Consider the following 18,849-nt stretch of genomic DNA (forward strand, 5'->3'; position numbering starts at 1 on the left):
TAATTATTATTAATATCAGTAACTAATAGGCCTGGCCCATTATTTCCATGGGCCGACGCTTAAACATACCCCCTCTCATAATTCAATTTGCTCACTCACTTTTTAATCGGGTACCATACCAGAATTGCGTTTATTCATCATCACTAACTAATGATATACTAACTATTAACTCACTCAAGAAAAAAACAAAACAAAAAAAAAGTGCCAAATATCACGTTTTACACGACGAGACGACTTATATATAATTACAATTATGTCACTTATTTTAGCTTTTTTATATCCTTGGCTTTGCTTGTGACTTGTATAATCAATGCAATTGTATTCTAAACTCCATTTTGAACAGACCATTATATTTAGCTTCCTTATTACAAAATTCTCCCGTATATTTTCAACAGACCATTCCTTATCTAAAGCTTCAATTCGATTTAAAAATTCTTTTTTTTGTTATATGTCATGCACCTACCAGAATTTACCCAAAATTCAGTAAAAATATCTTAAAAGTAGCTACAAATGCCCTCATTTGTTTCAAACATCAACTCACTTATCAACTTCCGAGTGGGATAAATTTGATATATTCCCAGTTTGATTTGTCCTAATTCTCATCAGCCTTTCCACTCTCACTGCTAAATCCATTACTGTCCACCTCCATTACAACCACCTCCTTTGATGATTCACCGTCTTTGTCTGGGGCTTGGTTTAGCTGCTGCGTATTTTTCTCAGATTCATCACCGTCTACAGCTCCTACTACTGAATCACTCTCCATGTCCTCATTACCATCTTCCATCTGTGGCATGTTGTTCTGGTATTGCTCATATACTCCTTGTGCCTATCCAATGCATGAAGCAAAATCAGTTTCCAAACAACTCAAATTAGTTGTTATCCAAGCAAGTAGTTTGTGTCGTTACCTGGTAGAACTGGTTCATCCTATCGTGAACTATGTGTGCCATCTCTTCAACATCATGAACAAAATAAGGTTTTTCAACTTCCTCCACCGTGCGATCTGTATAAGCTGTGTTCTCACTAAGATTGAGTCCTAGCCGATCGGGTCTTTGAAGAAGAAGCTGAAACGTTGGTTGCAGCTCATAGCACTGTTCAAAGAGAGAACGGCGGCAGAACACATACAAACCGAGCCGAGCACGTGACATTGCAACTACCAACCTTCTTACATCGCGTAGATGACCCACAAAGCGCGTCCGAACAAGAGACAGCAAAATAAAATCATTCTGCTGTCCTTGGAACTTATCCACTGTAGTCACCTGAGGAAAACAAAACACAGAAAGTCAAAACACAGAAGTAACTCTCAGATACCTTTCTTAGGGAAGGGGGGGGGGGCATATATATATACCAGAAAACCAAATCCCAACCTAAATGTCTTAATTATATAATACACAAAATGTATTATCATACTAACCAGTATTCTACAAGTCATCATGCCATCTCTATCATATTAGCATCTTATAAATACTTGAGTATGATATTTTTTTACCTTGCTTGGCGGGCCAATGAAAGGATAGGGAGCACATCGACGGTTGATAACATCACGGATTAAGAGCTTCTGACCATTATATGTAGTCAATATTGATATCTTATTCGCAGGATATCCTAACAATCTCATGTATATATAGACACTGACGATATACTCAGCTTCTCCCTGATTTTGATAGAACCATGGAGATGGTGTTGATTCTCCCTTCCCCTCATAATCAGGCACATCTACCAATTGATATTCATATGAGAGTCCAGCATTTGCCCTATGGAAGATGGGTGCTTCCTTGACAATAGAAAGGTCTCCCAAATCTCTGTATCTCCAGTTGTAGAGTTTGGCTAAGCTTGGCCTTGCTCTTCCTTGAGCATTGAGCTCAATATAAGGAATGCCAAGACGAACAAACCTCGTGAACAAACTCTGATCCATGTGACTATATTTCTGGAAAGCCATATTCTTCACCACGGGAGGTAGCTGGTGGTGATCACCAATCAATATACAGCGCTTGAGTCGTGCATGACCATCTTCTTGCCTCTGAAGCAACATTGGTATGAAAGTCTCAATTTCCAAAATCTGAGCACTTTCTTCCATCAGTAAGTTATCATATTTGAACCCCAACTGAAGGAAGTCTCTCCTTTTTAATGCTGCATGAGTACACGTCATTGCTACAATTTTTGCTTGTTTGGTCATCAGGTAGTTTGCTCTATCAGCAGTTGACTTGAGTAGTTCAAAGGCCCTACACTCTTCTAGCTCTTGGAACACAGTCTTGAGATGAGAGAAACAACCTTTAGCTGCCCTCATGTCTTTCTCAAATGACTCCCCACTAAAGACAGGTTTTGGGGTGTCTGAGAAGAAATCTTTGAACGGGAAGCGATCTCGAACAAAAGATTGATTGTTTTCATTTCCTGCACAAGCAGCGAGAAATATCTCCCAGCGCGAGTATACATGAAGCAACCAGAAATACCCCGCTGTTTCACAAGTATATCCTACATCTTCTGGAAGCTGAAGAGATCTTGCTAGTCTCTCAACCTCATTTAGCAGTTCCAGACGCCGAACAAGCATGGCATTGACACGCCCTTGTCTGCTAAAGTCAAGATCAGTGGCAAGCTCTTGTTCACCTTGACCCAAACGAAGTAGATACCGCGCTGGTACATCCCTCTGAAAAAACAAATCCATGTAGCAACAGTCTCTCAGAACTCCGTCAGACATGTAAACCATTAAATATTACTCCATGTAATAACAAATGCAAAGAAGATGAAAGTGGTACCTCCATTATCTTCTCAAAAAGATCATTCAAAGCCTGATTTGAATGGGTAATTATTAAGGTCCTTTGAGAAGGACAGTTGTGATAAAGAACATTCAAGATTTGCACTGCTGTATCAGTCTTTCCGGTACCCGGTGGACCGACCACCATAGTTAACCCCGGCTGAATACCAGAGATAATTGCCCCAACCTGCAGGAAAATAGTAGGCATAGACATGGTTTAATTACAAGTTGCATTCAAACCATACATATGTGGTAGATTTTCTCATTCAGAAGAAAGGGAAGGTCCCACCATAAAGGAGAAAAATGCTTTTGATAAGGTGAAACTTTCTCTAAATAATATAGAATGGCATGGGAACAATATTATTCAACTCAAATCGATCAAAGAGACAAAAATAAACCAAATACTTCACGATTCAATGGAAAGAACAGGGCCCAATTTTATACAGGTTATTAAGTGTCTTATATCAAACACAATAAGGCGACATTAAGATGATAAATAGTATTCTCACATGACTTGATTGTGCTGTAAGAGGATAAGGATTCTACGATGATAAATTTCTCACCATTCAAAGAAAATAGCAAAAATAACTAAAAGGTGACAAGTTTAATTACATAAAAACCAAATCAGCATACGTTCTTAGGATGTAGAAAGAAGTAGTACCTGTGTAGGTGTAAATTTAACTGAGTTCTGCTTCGGCTGGTCCTGAGGATAAGGCCCTGGGTCAGGTGGGGTATATGCCTCAACAATAAGTTTCTCCTTTGGGGAAGCATCCACCATATTAACATTGTCTGCTGGATTGACTTCAGATATCTTATTTCCAGAAAGAGCAGAATTCCCTTTTAGTGTCTTAGGAAGGGTGATTCGAAACGGAGGCCTTGGATCCAGAGATTCAGCACCATCAGCATTGGTGAAAGACACCTAATATGCACAAATTATGAGAGACATGGAAAAAGAACAGTTCTAGAGAACACATAATATACCAACAATATAATCACTAACCTCATAATCTGGAAAACTTTCACTGAGATGATTTGCATCAAGGAAAGTATCTTTGAAGTCGACTGTTTCCAACAGGTTTGGCATATTAGGCCACTGTGCAGCAGAAGGGTTCCCATACCCAAGAAAAACATTATGCAACCACTCCGGCACAATACAATATTCATTCATGAGATCTCTGATAGATTCCAGAATAGCCTTGAAGTTATTCTCCTTTGGTTTTCTCCTCATTAGCACATTAAACGTGCTATACACATCCTCAGCACCTTTTTCAGCAATGTCTGTAACATCTATGTGATACTGTGCAGCATCTAAAGCAACAGTCACAGTCCTCATTTCACCTTTGGGGGGCTTCCATTCGTCCCGTTTAACTCTTCCAGTAAAATCATTCATTAGATTACCCTCCTCATCGCGGATATCGATGATTTCACAACCACGAACATACTGAAGCCCTAACTTCTGTGGAACTGTAGCTTTATCAGCTTCCTCTGCACCTAATGGCTCAAATGAAGGGCGTATACAAAGCAAAAACAACACATCATGCTCTTTAAGAGAATTCCATTCAGATCTTATCTGTGATCTGTAACTCTTAATACTGAAAGTAACTTCTGCAGTCACAGATGAAGGTTTCTCTTCTCCAATATTAGGCTGCTTCACCTGAGCGATTTTGAAATCATTAATCGGAACCGCCATTCGTGACCAACCACGAAATGCAGTGTCCCCCTCGTTGTTTACGTGTGCAAGAAGATGGGGCACAGCTTCCTGTATATCTTCACGAATCTCATAGGTGGATTCCAGACGGAAGAGATTAAAGTTTCTAAGGAGGTAATCATGGAGTGTTAGAAACTGAAGATTAAGCTTTGGAAGAGCTAGGCAACCTTCCCCAGAATAGTTAATGCTTGGAATAACACTTTCATCCCACATGATTTGCTCATTTGGGTACAAAGGCAGAGCGTTTATGGCTTCTTTCTGAGACTGTTGCTTCTCAAAAGAGGAGACAACGACCTCAGTCAAAAAATCCTTACTATCTGCCCAAGGATCATGTCCAGAAACCAGTTTGAGCTGCACAAATGTAAATAAAAGTGAGGATCAACGTACGTGGCCGTAAGTGAAACTGTAAGGGAATAAGAAGTATAATTTTTAAAATAGAGTTGCATATATCCCTTCCAATCTCTACCGGCACAAATACATCTCTTCACGGATTTCTCACACTACTCTGCGTATATTATACTACAATGGGAATTTACACAAGCAGATATTCAACGTCTACATTTCATTTAACCCATAGATCTTTTAGCATGTCACTCATACTTTATATTGTGTTCTTGCTAACCATTTTGCCAACGGTATTCACTGAAGCTCACAACTATAAGACCGTTAGCAAGATTCCATAATGATATCCTCAATCCCCACGGAGGCGCTAAGATAAAAAAAAAAAAAGATTCACTAGTGAACCTACAAGAATAAGTTTTCCAGATATATACCTTTGAGCAGACAACATCCCTTAAATCTTCAAGAGAAAGTACTGACAATCTCCTCCGAAGATCAGAACTCTTGTGAACAGAACCAATGTTAGCCAATGACAGATCCCGCAACTGAAACAAAGATAACAACAAATGTGAGAATTGGGGAAGAGTCCATCCCAAAAATATCAGAGAATAAGGAAGAAAGTAGAACAATGACTTCAAAATCCAACAGAAACAAAACAAAATACCTAGAACACAAAACAAACTATCTATAATTAACCATAATTACCAGGACATTACCTTAGGTATTTTCTTGAAGGCAAGTAGCTGAAATGCCATAAAACGATCGTAATGAAATTGAAGTGCTTCATCATCAGTTAATTGTGTTCCATCATGGTCCTTTATCTCAAACTTTTCATAGAATTGTAACAAGTCAACTAATTGGGCGAAAAGCTTCCCCTTCTCATGTTTGTATAGTGCACTCAGTCGACATTTCGCAACAACAGCTATATCTGCCACAAGAGGTCTTAGGTATCTGTAAAAGTCAAGATGAAGATAGAAAAGATTACGGTCCAGTCAGTGAATAGTAATGGAATGGACAGTAAATGACCCAGCGTATCAAGAGTACGAACTAGATATTATCAAGACCAAAAAAAAAAAAAAAATCTTATAATACTGAATACCTATTTTGACTTTTTAGTATACAAATAACTTGCATCGTATGGAATATTAATACCTTCTTGTTGGAAGTTGGTTCAGCATGTCAATGAGAAATTCCATGAATCTCTCACAATACAAGACAGAGGAATCATCAACCAACTGAGATCCAGCGGTATCATCAACTTCATCCGCAAAAACCCCGTGATCAAGCACCTAGAAAGAACGATATGAATTTTGCATAATTACGCGAAAGATTGTTTGAAGAACATAGAACACTATAGCCAATAAAAACAGGCCTATATACCTCAACGAATTCTTCTATTAGGCCTCGAACAAAATTTGCTTCAGGTGATGAGGATAGATCAAATTTCTCTCCCTTTGACTTTGCTTCAGCTGCCCATTTCTTTGATGACCTCTTCCACTTTTTTATTAAATCAGGCTGAAGGCAGAGCTCCATCTACAGTTGTGAGAATCAATGATGATATCAGAGCAACTACAAAATATTTCACCATCCTTAACAAAATCTTTGTGAAGATATCCCCTACCTGGAAACGTCCATAAGACAAACTGTGCCAAGATTGTAATCCTGCTACACTTAGAACAATCTCATTAACCACCGCGTCTTCCAAACTCTGTAACATCATCACACAGTTAAGAATATTGAAGAAAACAAAAACAGCACAAGGATAGAAATTGTGCAAAAGCATGAATATCTTGACATACATTTTCACTGAGTAGCACACAGTTATATGGTCCGCGAAGACAGCTTAATAGTTACTAGATCATGTATTTTCTATTCTTGAGCCATGTGCAGCAGCATTCTAAAAGTACTTGCTACCGATATAACAAAATCTATGCAAGAAACAGAACGAACCTGGAAAGCATTAATCATGAAGACCAAATAATTTGTCTTCTCAGCAATAGTCAAATCTCTTCCCTACAAAAGTAAGCAGAAGACAATATGAATATACGATTGGCCTAACATTTAGCGATAATCTCAAACAACACTAGAATCATAAAAACCAAAACAAAAAGGTAGACCACAAACCTCTTTAAGACGAAGAACCTTCTGAAGAAACTTCTTGAACAGATCGTCTCGATCATGAAAGCAAATCCAAGCTGCTACATTCTCCCGGAACTACAAAGCGTGAAGAAGCAATGTCAAACAATAATGCTCTCACCATATGCAACACAGTTTTAAATACGAAAGAGAGCAAGATTAGTTACCTTCTCGTTAATCATAAGAATCATAGACATAACATGCTCGAGCGTAGCCGTCTCAGGATCAAAATTAGGCCATAGATAGTTCTCCAAGTACTGACTCACTTCCAAAATCATAACTCGCTGAAGTGGAACAGGTTTACGGCCACTAATTACCTTAAGCTCCGTCACATAAATCTCCTTCACCACCTCCGGATCGAACGGTTTCTCAGGCAGCTTGCCGCCAGTCTTAATCCAGCTCTCCTCAGCAATCTTCGTCAGCCTATCTTGCTGAATCTCAGATAAAGTGATGGAGCTCGGCAAATTGGATCCAGGCTTTGACTCTAGTGGCTTCTCAGCGGGATGGTTAGGTAACTCCAGTGGATACTCAGCCACTCTGTGGCGCTTGAAGTCGTACGTTCCGGTTCCATAGACCTTCGTCATTACTCTCACGCGAAAGCTCGTTGCACGAGAGAAGTGTGAGAATCAACGCGACATACAAAGAACGAAGAAGGCTCAGAGAGTGGAGAAAAGAGTAAGTTGGGGATTTTTAGGGCTTAAGCCTCGCGGAGGTGAATATCATCGTCGTCGCAGATAAAGGCGGTGTTTATAACCCGACTCGAACCGACCCGACTGATGCTAGTTTGGTTTCAGCTGGGCTTGGGCCGATATTGGGCTGGACTGAATGTAGCAATAATATAGTAAGAAAAATTAATTATTAAATAATCCATTCAAATTATCTTTTTTTTTTTTTTTTTTTAAAAAAAATCCATTAAAATTATCTATTATATGAAAAATCTATACAAATTCCCAATATCATCTTTAACCACCTATAATTGTGGACATAAACATTGAACAAGCCAAACCAAACCGAATATAACCAAACTTAATCAAATAACTAAAACTAAATTTGATATAATTTAATAACAATAACCAAATAAACCAGATCAAATCCAAATTTTGTGCAATTAGATCAAATAAACTGATAATTCATTACTATTCATAAAGATTAAAAACTAAAAGTATTTTGCAAACAAAAATTCAAAATTGTCGGTACATTTGAACTCTGAAAATTGCAAATCAAAGCTATCTAACTCAATAGTAAAATTATTAATGTATAAGCAAAACAATCAAGGATTGTGTGCATAAAAAAACTAAATATTAGACCAAACTAAGCCGATTTAAATCAAAATTTTGTCAATCCATATGTATTTTATGCAAATATTTATACAAACTCCGTTTGTCAAAAAAAAAAAAATATATATATATATATATATATATATATATATTTATACAAACTCCTAATTTCATCAAGATTAAAAATAAAGAATATGTTGTAAACAAAAATTCAAAGTTTTAGTTACATTCTAACTATGAAAATTGCAAACCAGTAGTATCAACTCAATAGTAAATTTATTAGTGTATAAGAAAATGAATTAAGGATTGTATGCATATAAAACCTGAATTGAACCAAACTAAACCGATTTGAATCGAAAATTGGTCAACCCATATCTATTTTATGCAAATATATATACAAACTCCCAATTTCATCAAGATTAAAAACTAAGAGTATTTTGCAAACAAATATTCAAAACTGTTGGTACATTCTAACTTTGAAAATGGTAAATCAAATGATATCAACTTAATAGTAAATTTATTAAGGTATAAGGAAATTAATTAATGATTGTGTGCATAGAAACTGAATATTGGACCAAACTAAGTCGATATGCATCAAAATTGGTCAATTCATATATAATTTATGCAAATATCTATACAAACTCCCAATTTCAGCAAGATTAAAAACTACGAGTATTTTGTAAACAAAAAATCAAAATTGTTGATTTATTATAACTCTGAAAGTTACAAATCAATGTTATCAACAAAAATTCAAAACTGTTGTTACATTATAACCTTGAAAATTGTAAGTCAATGCTATCAACTTAATAGTAAATTTATAAAGGTATAATGAAAGGAATTAATGATTGTGTGCATAAAAACTGAATATTGGACCAAACTAAGTCGATTTGAATCAATATTGGTCAATACATATCTAATATATGCAAATCTCTATAAAAACTCCCAATTTCATCTTATTTTTTTTTGGTTCAAAACTCCCAATTTCATCAAGATTAAAAAGTAAGAGTATTTTGTAAACAAAAAAAAAATTGTCGATATATTATAACTCTAAAAATTACAAATCGATGTTATCAACAAAAATTCAAAATTGTTGGTACATTCTAACCTTGAAAATTGTAAATCAATGCTATCAACTTAATAGTAAATTTATTAAGGTATAAGAAAATGAATTAATGGTTGTGTGCATAAAAAAACTGAATATTGGACCAAACTAAGTCAATTTGAATCAAAATTGGTCAATTCATATCTAATTTATGTAAATATCTATACAAACTCCCAATTTCATCAAGATTGCAAATAAAAAAATTGTTGATATATTATAACTCTAAAAATTACAAATCAATGTTATCAACTCAATAGTAAATTTATCAGTTTATAAGGAAATGAATTAAGGAATGTGAATAGAAATACTGAATTGAACCAAAATTATTCCATTTGAATCAAAAATTGGTTAATCCAAAAATTGGTCAATCCATATCTATTTTAATGCAAATATCTATACAAACTCCCACTATCATTTTTAACATTTTATAATTGTTGGCATAACATTGAACAAGCCAAACTTAACTGAATATAAACAAAATTGAGCTACTAAAACTGAATTAAAAAAGAATAATTTGTACGGAACAAATCAAACCAAATCCAGTTTTGTGCAATTAGACCAAATCAACTTAAATTTATTACAATTATATATAATCAAGAGATTTTTGCAAATGAAAATTAAAAATAATCGGTACATTCTTACTCGTGATAAATGCAAACCAATGTGATCAACTCAAATAGTAAATTAATCAATGTATAAGGATTGTGTGCACAGAAAAAAAAACTAAATTGAACCAAACTAAACCGATTTGAATTAACAATTGGTCCAGCTAAAAATCGAATGGTAAAACAATTCTTATACCAGTATAAACCAATTTAAACCGGGAAAATGAACCGTTATGTGCTTCAGTGACCAAATGATGAAATGGATGGGTGGTGATGGTTGCATCCACGGGTGTGTGATTAACCCTCTCGGCCACTCCCAAAAATGGCTAACCAGCTCTTCTTCACCAATCCATGGCTTCTTACAACCACTCTTGGCTCTCTTCTCCATTAGCCGATACTCCCTCTTTCTTCTTGTCTCCATCTCCAAAACCAAAATCCTTGAAACTCTCACTTTTCCGAACTCGGAGCAACTCGTCCTCGCCGGAACGCTCGTCGGAGGTTGAGGTCGACGTCGATCCCGTGAAGCTAGCTTTGAAGAAAGCCGAAGCTTATAAGAAATCGAAATCAGAGGTAGAAGAAGAGCGAGACAAAAATGCTGGTGATGAGGAATTGCCACTCTCGGTTAAGGCTGCTATGCAAAAAGCCAATGATTATAAGAAAAGGAAAGAGCTTGGAACTGATTTTGTCGAGGAACCTAAACCCAGTTCAGTAAAAAGTAAAACCCATATCTTTTTTGTACAAGTCTTTGCTTGAGTTTGTAGTTCAATGCATTTTCCCAATAGGCTTTAGTATCATTCATATGGGTTGATTTTATTGTAAAGGTTGGTTTTTTATTGGATGTAGAAGTTAAGTCTTTGACTATTAGCTGCATTGATGGAGAATTGTTCTTTATGTTAGACATTGAAGTGCTTGTTCATGTTGTCAATATGTTGTCAAGTTAATCAAAACATGATCCCGGGAGCTTGATTCTTTTTGGGTTTCAGGTAGTACAGAGCAAAGTCTTGTTAGATCATCAAATAAGGTTGTTGAAGATAATGATGTCAAGAAGAAAGAGTTGAAAGTGTCCAGCATTGATTTCATGGGGCTTGGGTTTGCTGATAAGAGAAGCACAAGAGGGCTTCCAGCGGGACTTGTTCCTGTTGTAGACTATCTTCCTGAAGGAGACTTACCTGAGGTGGAGTTTATTGTTGGTGATAAAACGAGATTTGCGGAGAAAGAAAAGGATGTCAAGCAAGAAGGAGATGGAAACTCTGATGTTTATAAGCCCAAAGTTTCAACGTGGGGAGTTTTCCCAAGACCTAGCAACATCTCCAAGACGGTATGTGACTGGCCCATCTAAATAGATGTCTTATGCAACTGAATTAGTTGTACCTCAGAACTCAAAGGGGGGGAAAAGTTGCTTGTCCAATGTTGTTAAGTTAGGGTATATAGAGCCAACTACTCCAGATTATTAAAGGTAAAAGTAACAGAGAGGTTTCATGGATTTTCCTTTAGCAATAAGTACATTTTGGATTGTTGGCTATGGTTGCTTCGTATTCTGAAATGGGAAAAGATACAGATAGCTCTTTGAATTGCATGTATATATCCTACAACACTATGTTTTCCAAATTCCAAGTAGCATTTGCAATAGGTTTCTGAACAACTTGAACCTCTAAAAGACTAAAACTAATCCATTCATGTTCATGAGCTTGGGGCTAATTTTAGCTATAAGAATTTGCATCTTAACTTTGTTGGAATGTATACTTTCCTGAGGACAGAGACATATCCTTTTTTTTTTGTTTAAGTTTGGTGGTGGAAGGACTCTTCAACCGGGGGATTCAGTTGAAACTGCTGAAGAGAGGATTGCGAGAGAAGCACAGACAAAAAAAATGCTCGCTGCCTACAAGAAATCAATCGGACTGAATATTGATACCAAACTCAAACTTGAGTGTGAGAAGGTACTCCAAAGACATTTTTGTTCTTCTTTGAGGACAGACCTGATGCTGAAGTTAATTTGGATGTAATATCGCAAAAAATAAATCTCATTTACAGAGTAAATTTGCTCTCAATGAGAATGCTCCATGCTATATCTTATAAATTTTAAGTTGCTGTCTTTAGAATTTTATTTATAAGATCATATAGAGCGAGGATATGGGTTCAACTGAAACTATGATATGGACTCCTGTTTTCTCAAGCAGATTCTCTTATTTTGGTAGTTAGATGCCACATTTTCTAGAAGGTTTTTAAAAAATTGATTTGAGTGGAGAAAAACTAGAAGGAAATATATACAGGCATGTTCTGCTTCAATTTGTGCATCAAGATAGCTAGAAATTAGAATCGTTTTGCTCATCATCTACTTCTTCCCTTAATTTAACACTTTCTTTAATTATAACAGGCAATAGAAAAGGGGAACTCGCTTATGGATTCTGGGAAACTCAAGGAAGCTTTGCCATACTATGAAAAGGTCATGGAGAAAATAGTTTTTAAGGTAATTTCTCCAAATCTTGTTTTTTACTTCACGTCTATGTTTCTGCATTAATCTACTCATACAACTATTCTTTCTGCATATGCCTTACTCGTACTTTTGACTGCATGAGACTTCTTTACAATCTATCCACAGCATGTATGTGGAGCAAAGACAATCCAACTATCTTATATAACAACCAACCATACAAACAATAAGGTTTTTAAGAAGCTAATTATTTTGCATTATTAGTTCCATGACCTTGTTATGTGATATTCTATCGACATCTTAATCCAGTGATCCACCTAGTCCTAGATATCGAAAGAAGTAGTTATTCAGAAGATGATGTTACTTGTAAGTTCTTATGTTCGCTGCAGTAGATGTGACCTTAACTAGGTACGATTTTAGTTGTGCAGAGTGAGCTTCATGGACAAGCGGCTTTGCAGTGGTCTATCTGTCAGGATTCACTTCGAAAGTAAGTTTTTCTCTCTTTTTATTTCTCTTGATGCAACTACAGGGTGACAAGTATTTCTTCATGAATATTTGACTTTTTAATAGCCTCATACAAAATTTGTATTTGTAAATCATTGTCCCTAAACTCTCTCAAGCTCTAAAACTCCCCAAGGAAACCACAAAATACATGAAGCTTCCCTGTTAGAGTTACCAAGTTGATGGTCATTTGCGAATGTTCTAAGATATCCTCAAAAGTAGTCTTGTTGACTACTGGTTAGTATTTATTGGCTCATGTGCCTTAAACTGTTGTTGTGGAGTGACTGACAGGGAAGATAAGGCAAGGGGCATGTATGAGAAGCTTCTATCCCACCCAAATCCGGGAGTGAGCAAGAAAGCGAGGCAGTTCATGTTCAGTTTCCAGGTAACTCAAATCACTCCCAAAAGTTTTATACCTACTAAGCACAAGTGTAACACACTTGTGTTTTCTCTCTGACTGACATCGGATAAGTGCCATTCAACTCTATTGATTTGCTTATTGTGTGTTTACTGATAGAAAAAAGTGTTCGCTTCCCGTAGTGTTTTCTATCATCTGATTTTGGCAAACAGTTTCTCTTAAAAATGTGAGGGTTTTTCATAACACACTTGTAGGCAATGGAGATGCTGAAGGTTAAGGGGTCGAGCTTCAGGGAGGGAAACACTGGTTATCAGAACTACTTTGAAGCCTTTGTCAAAGATAATGTGAATTACAACGCGCAAGAGGATAATGAACGAGAGGCAATGGGTATAGATGAGACACTCCTATATGTGATTCTGCTTGCGTCTCCGATTCTAATGGTCTTTATTGTGGCTGCACAGAGAGGGAATATGCACTGAAACGCACAAATCCTTGTCAAATTCTTACATGTAAGTGTTGTAAATACAATATAGGTAATGTGATGCAACGCAGCTGAGTTAGTCATTGTTTGTGTTACAGTTAAGGATCATGCACACAAAGCTTTTCTTATTAATTGTAAGAACATAACAGAAGATGAATCAAACTCTCAAAAGAATAATAATTAAAAAGCTAGTTGATTTCTTCTACCTTTGGATGAGTCTGATACTTCATCTCCATAAATACAAAAACATATAACAACACCAACTAGGCAAAGAAGGATCATTGAATAAAGAAAAATCCACCTTTAAAGCTAGGAATCCCCAAGTTGACTGAAAAGTCTTAAATCACACTTTTCACATTTCATGCAAAACCCTGATCGTGTCATAAGATTTGATCATACATGGTCACACAACATGTCACAAATCCTAACTACTTCTTGGTCTGACCCTGACCAGCTGCCGAGCCACCTTTACCATCTCCGGCAGCACCTCCAGCTCCACCCGCACCACCAGCACTAACCGTTGTAACTTTAAACCTTTCATCTCTTAGATCTGATGGACCCAAATTAACCCCTTTAGAGGTGACACGTGGCGAACGAGCACTGAGACTCCTTTGCATAGTCATTGACTTTGTAGGAGGAGGACGAGAATCTTGTTTGATTTGGGTCACAGCGTCACCAATTTTGTTAAAAAAACCAACAAACTCGTCTTTAGCTCCACCAGGAAACATATTTTTCAGCAGCTGAAGTTGTCCCACGTAAAGCTCTCTCATATACTCCAATACCATCAAGACTTTCATGTCCATCTTTGATCTCTCATCATCGTCACCATCATAATCAACATCATCAGTTTGTTCTTCATAAACTCTGTGGTAGCTATCTCCCATGTCGCTGTATTGTCTCTTCATACTCCCACTTCTTAGCCTTGTGGATTCATGGTCATCGAACAATCCGAAGAAGAGACTGTTCTTGCAGTTGTTGTCTTCGGATTGGTAATTCAGAGAGCTGATGCTAAGATGTTTCTTCCCCATAGGCATATTATTCACAATCACTACAGAAATAAAGAAGTTGGCCAAATCTTTTGAGCAGCTAGCGTATTCTTTTGTTTTGTCTTGTTTAAAAGTATGTTTCAAGATCTGATGTAGAAGAAAGCAAAAAGAGGTTTACTTATAAAAGAAAAGGAATTGAAAATTTGGAAGCAAAATAGGGAGAAATTAAGATGAGATATATCTTTTACTTGTTCCCGACTTGTCAACACGACGTTGCCACGACTTCTTCAACGAAGAGACTAGATGGGTCCGACGCATTTGATTTTTTTTTTTTGCTTCTGGCCAATCATGAGGCGACAGTGTATGTAATTGTCAGCAATTCTTGAGTAGTTTCTTGGGAGAAGCTGCAACTCCGGAGATAAGTGCATATGTTACACATTTGTCAAAACGTGTAGAAGAAGTAATGATTATATCATTAGTAGTAAATTCAAAATAGCGTAGACTTATCTGCTTCATGATGGCTAAAGTTCTGCTCATCAGCGTCTAATCTGGGGTTTAATTGTAAAGTTTGCACGGATAACACTAACTTGTACATCTAAACTCTATAATTGTGTAATCAGTTTATTTGAAGTACTCTACACCCAAAATATATATATATTTATAAAACTTCTTATTCCAATGGGTGGAGTTTAAGCAATCGTTTACACATCAAAATTAACAACAGGATCGGGAATTCTTAGTAAACTCATATACAAGTACGAAGAAACATATGAAATTGTTACTTTCATTTTAAAATATACTTGCATTAGAAACCTAGTCTAATGATTAATGAATATTTATATAATCAATGACTCTAATATTAATAAACTCTAGCTTCCTTATTCTAGAAATTAAAAACAAAAAACGACATAATGCGCATGATTATTTCATAATGCGCATAATGCGCAACACGAATGAGCAAATAATTAATCAACCATGCTCAACACGAAGAAGCAAATATTTTTGAATGTTTTTCTCTCAGGCGAAAATTCTAATTTTTCTAATTGGTACTACAAAATTAAATTAAATAAATAATTAATAACCAGAAACATCTAATTTTCCAGTTGCTACCAATTCGTGATCATGACGAAACCACAACCACATCCACATGCATGATGCATTACGTTAACCACAACCTCGTTTGGGATACATTTTTATTTAATTTATGTTTGGGATTCTTTTTTATATATAATCACAAAGGTTTTATAAAATCACAAAATTTGCGTGGAGATAATTAGTCATTTAGTATTATGTTAACATAGCAATCCACCCTCGTTTGGTGATTACATTCCCCTATGAACAAGAGCTAATTCTTGAATTTAAAATAAATAATTTCCGAATCAAAAGAAATAACAAACTTCAAAAGCAAAAGCACTACATCAAAAACTTGTATTTGGTTTGTAATATTGGTCAATATTATATTATTTTTGACACACCTTTGTGGACTAAACCAACACTTGTGATTTCTTAGTTTGTGGGGTAAGAGAGGAGCCTAAAAAAAAGATTTGAGAGAGAAAGACAAAAAACATAATGCGCATTATTTCGTGTAACACGAAGAAGCAATAATTAATCATCCCTTAAAAAATGGCCACAATTATAAAGACAAGTAGACCCACCACACCATACCAAAACCAATCTCTTTTTTATCAGTGCTTGTTCAAATCACAAAGTATTCAAAAATCTTTCATTTGTTTTAAGTTTGAACCAAATTCACGTAAAGTTACAAAAGGCACTGAGACAAAACCGCACACGTATCTTTTACCCTACCACCATTGATATTCTCCCCATTTTTCTTCTCCTCTAAACAAAACAATAGCTTTGTCTTCAGGCAAAGCAAGAACCTTGGGATTGGGAAAGATGGTTCAGAGGAAGACTTGTCTAGTACTCGAGTCTTCTTTCAATTCCCAACCAGCTGAAACTCGATTCGGGCAAGAACATCTCAAGAACCTTGGACCGGAGATGATGATGATGAAGAGAACAAAGCCTAGGAGGAAGCTTAAAGACAATACTACTGTTTCTTCTCAATCAGGTAAGTCACAAGCAACACCAAACCATGATCTTGTTGTTAAAGTGACAGGTGGTTCACCTAATTACATGAAAGGCACCAGTAGCTCCGAGGCAAGAAAGGAGAACAAGAAAAGACTTAATCTATCTAGGAATCAGAAGAACCAAACCGGTTCAAAACATGATTCTCGTTATGGAGTTAACAAGGATAGATGTAATAATAAGCCGAGTTCTAGGATCGGTAGGGGTTTGACAAAGGCTCCTAGTTTCAAGAGATGCTCACAGAGAGCTACTTGTTCTTCTACTTTAAAAGATTCCAAGTTTCCAGAGTATCTGATGCTTAATCATGGCGAGACATATGATCAAGTTAATGGAACCTCTATTTTGAAAGTTTGTCCTTACACGTATTGTTCGCTCAATGGCCATCTTCACTCCGTGCAGTATCCTCCTCTGAAAAGCTTTATATCCTCTAGGAGACAGAGTTTGAAGTCCCAGAAGAGTGTGAATATGGAAGCTTCAAAGGAAGAGTTTGTGAAGATAAGCGTAGAGGAGAAGAAAGAGTTTGAGCATGGAAGTGGAAGTGCTTTTGAGGCTGATATTTATACCCAAATCTCAGAAACTGTTTCTGAAGGAGCACCCTGTTCTGAAACTGATTCTGATGACTACTCTGATAGTGTTGACATGGTAACGTTTTCAGAAGGTGATCATGACATCGAGTTAAAAGAATCTGGTTTGGACGAGACTTTGGTAGATGAAGCTGTGAATGAGGTCCAAGAGAAAGCAAATGAAGAGGCTTATCTCCTAAAAGATTCTGATTTGGAGGAGACTTTGGTAGAGGACTCTATGAATAAGATTCAAGATAAAGGAAACAGAGATGGAGAGGCTGATCAATCTTGTTGCTTTGATTCTGCAGTTATCAGTATAATCAAGAACTCAGAAGCAGATAATGCAATTGAGGAGACTTTGGTAGATGAATCTGTGAAAGATCTTGAAGAGGCAGCAAACATAGTTGGGGATGCTAATCAGTCTGGTTGCTTTGATTCTGAAGTTATCGATATGACCAAGAACTCAGAAGCAGATAGCACAATGGAGGAGACTTTGGTAGATGATTCTGTGAAAGAGATCCAAGAGAAAGAAAACAAAGATGCAGATGTTGATCAATCTAGTTGCTTTATCTCAGAAGTTATCGATATGACAAAGAACTCAACAGCAGGTAATGCTATTGATGTTAAAGATGATGCTGGTGAAGAGACATTAAAGGATGAAGCTGAAGATTGGAAAGAGGAGTCTCAAGACCAGACTGAAGTTATATCGATGACAGAAGAAAACACAAAGGTTTCATTTAACCGTACACGAAAACCCTGCAACCAAGAAGAGACAGACTCTACCATTTCATGGACTTTCATCAAATGCAAGAAACCTGTTGCAGAGACTGAGGATTTAAGAGCATTCAACCCAAGAGAACCAAATTACCTTCCAATTGTAGTGGAGGAGGATGCTGAAAAGGTAGACCTCAAGCATCAAGACATAGATGAGAGGCGAAACTCAGAGGATTGGATGTTTGATTATGCTCTGCAGCGTGCTGTTAGTAAACTTGCCCCAGCAAGGAAGAAGAAAGTTGCATTACTCGTCGAGGCATTTGAAACTGTGCAACCTATTATGCCGCATGGAAGACACCTTCAAGCCTGCAATTAATAAAGGTAAAAATAACAACATTTGTTATAACTCAGCTAGTAAAGTAAAACCAAAGATATTGCAAGTTGTGTTTATGAACACCTTTTTTGCTGCAGGTCGAGGGATGATACAAGAAAGGCACTGTTGGAAGATGAATGACTTTTTAATTATTTATTTACCTTCAAGAATCAAACCCAAGTGTAAACTTTGATGGTTTATTTCCTAGCTCTGTGTGTGTGGTAAGTTATGCTAAGTTATGCTCCTCAATCGATATGAGGACTAGTGTGCTTGCTTGAGGACTAAGTTCTGGGACAGTCATATGAGTTTGTCTAGTTTTTCTATATAACTATTTAGAATTGTGAAACAATCACATGCCGTTTGTCACCAGTTTCTATGAATGTTTGAGTGTTGTTTTCATTATCTAATCGAGGATTTCAATTGTCTGGGTTACCTAAAAGA

General features: G+C 36.5%; 4 protein-coding genes across 4 annotated transcripts; 2 read left to right on the forward strand and 2 right to left on the reverse strand.

Annotated features, from left to right (window-relative positions):
• Positions 1–468: 468 nt before the first annotated feature.
• On the reverse strand, positions 469–7,688 carry LOC104792691 (uncharacterized). Its single transcript, XM_087453811.1, has 14 exons — positions 7,100–7,688; positions 6,921–7,010; positions 6,747–6,809; positions 6,418–6,504; positions 6,177–6,329; positions 5,949–6,085; positions 5,513–5,747; positions 5,231–5,341; positions 3,750–4,808; positions 3,411–3,668; positions 2,751–2,936; positions 1,487–2,641; positions 906–1,256; positions 469–826 (listed from the first exon to the last, which is right to left on the reverse strand). The coding sequence occupies exons 1-14, from the start codon at positions 7,514–7,516 to the stop codon at positions 593–595; spliced, it is 4,536 nt and encodes a 1,511-aa protein (XP_087309937.1). The 5' UTR covers positions 7,517–7,688; the 3' UTR covers positions 469–592.
• Positions 7,689–10,219: 2,531 nt separating this feature from the next.
• Positions 10,220–14,825, forward strand: LOC104699312 (uncharacterized). The gene is made up of 7 exons (XM_087453812.1): positions 10,220–10,619; positions 10,900–11,234; positions 11,701–11,853; positions 12,291–12,383; positions 12,776–12,834; positions 13,140–13,233; positions 13,461–14,825. Exons 1-7 carry the CDS (start codon positions 10,268–10,270, stop codon positions 13,683–13,685), a joined length of 1,311 nt encoding a protein of 436 aa, XP_087309938.1. The 5' UTR covers positions 10,220–10,267; the 3' UTR covers positions 13,686–14,825.
• Positions 13,793–14,721, reverse strand: LOC104792692 (uncharacterized). Its single transcript, XM_019246499.2, has one exon. The coding sequence runs from the start codon at positions 14,719–14,721 to the stop codon at positions 14,116–14,118; it is 606 nt and encodes a 201-aa protein (XP_019102044.1). The 3' UTR covers positions 13,793–14,115.
• A 1,520-nt stretch (positions 14,826–16,345) lies between the features above and the next one.
• LOC104792693 (uncharacterized) lies at positions 16,346–18,815 on the forward strand. Its single transcript, XM_010518900.3, has 2 exons — positions 16,346–18,416; positions 18,507–18,815. The coding sequence occupies exon 1, from the start codon at positions 16,570–16,572 to the stop codon at positions 18,409–18,411; it is 1,842 nt and encodes a 613-aa protein (XP_010517202.2). The 5' UTR covers positions 16,346–16,569; the 3' UTR covers positions 18,412–18,416; positions 18,507–18,815.
• Positions 18,816–18,849: the final 34 nt, after the last annotated feature.

This window comes from Camelina sativa, chromosome 6 (assembly GCF_030686135.1).
Source record: "Camelina sativa cultivar CO46 ecotype springtype chromosome 6, ASM3068613v1".
Classification (NCBI taxonomy): domain Eukaryota; kingdom Viridiplantae; phylum Streptophyta; class Magnoliopsida; order Brassicales; family Brassicaceae; genus Camelina; species Camelina sativa.

Excerpts from the sequence above, each read along its gene's own strand:
- LOC104792691 (XM_087453811.1), bottom strand. The coding sequence starts at position 7,516 with ATGACGAAGGTCTATGGAACCGGAACGTACGACTTCAAGCGCCACAGA. Across the intron at positions 6,086-6,176 it reads TAATAGAAGAATTCGTTGAG|GTGCTTGATCACGGGGTTTT; the intron begins GTATATAGGCCT and ends CGTTCTTTCTAG. Across the intron at positions 5,748-5,948 it reads AACCAACTTCCAACAAGAAG|ATACCTAAGACCTCTTGTGG; the intron begins GTATTAATATTC and ends TGACTTTTACAG.
- LOC104699312 (XM_087453812.1), top strand. The coding sequence starts at position 10,268 with ATGGCTTCTTACAACCACTCTTGGCTCTCTTCTCCATTAGCCGATACT. Across the intron at positions 11,854-12,290 it reads TCAAACTTGAGTGTGAGAAG|GCAATAGAAAAGGGGAACTC; the intron begins GTACTCCAAAGA and ends TAATTATAACAG. Across the intron at positions 12,835-13,139 it reads TGTCAGGATTCACTTCGAAA|GGAAGATAAGGCAAGGGGCA; the intron begins GTAAGTTTTTCT and ends AGTGACTGACAG.
- LOC104792692 (XM_019246499.2), bottom strand. The coding sequence starts at position 14,721 with ATGCCTATGGGGAAGAAACATCTTAGCATCAGCTCTCTGAATTACCAA.
- LOC104792693 (XM_010518900.3), top strand. The coding sequence starts at position 16,570 with ATGGTTCAGAGGAAGACTTGTCTAGTACTCGAGTCTTCTTTCAATTCC.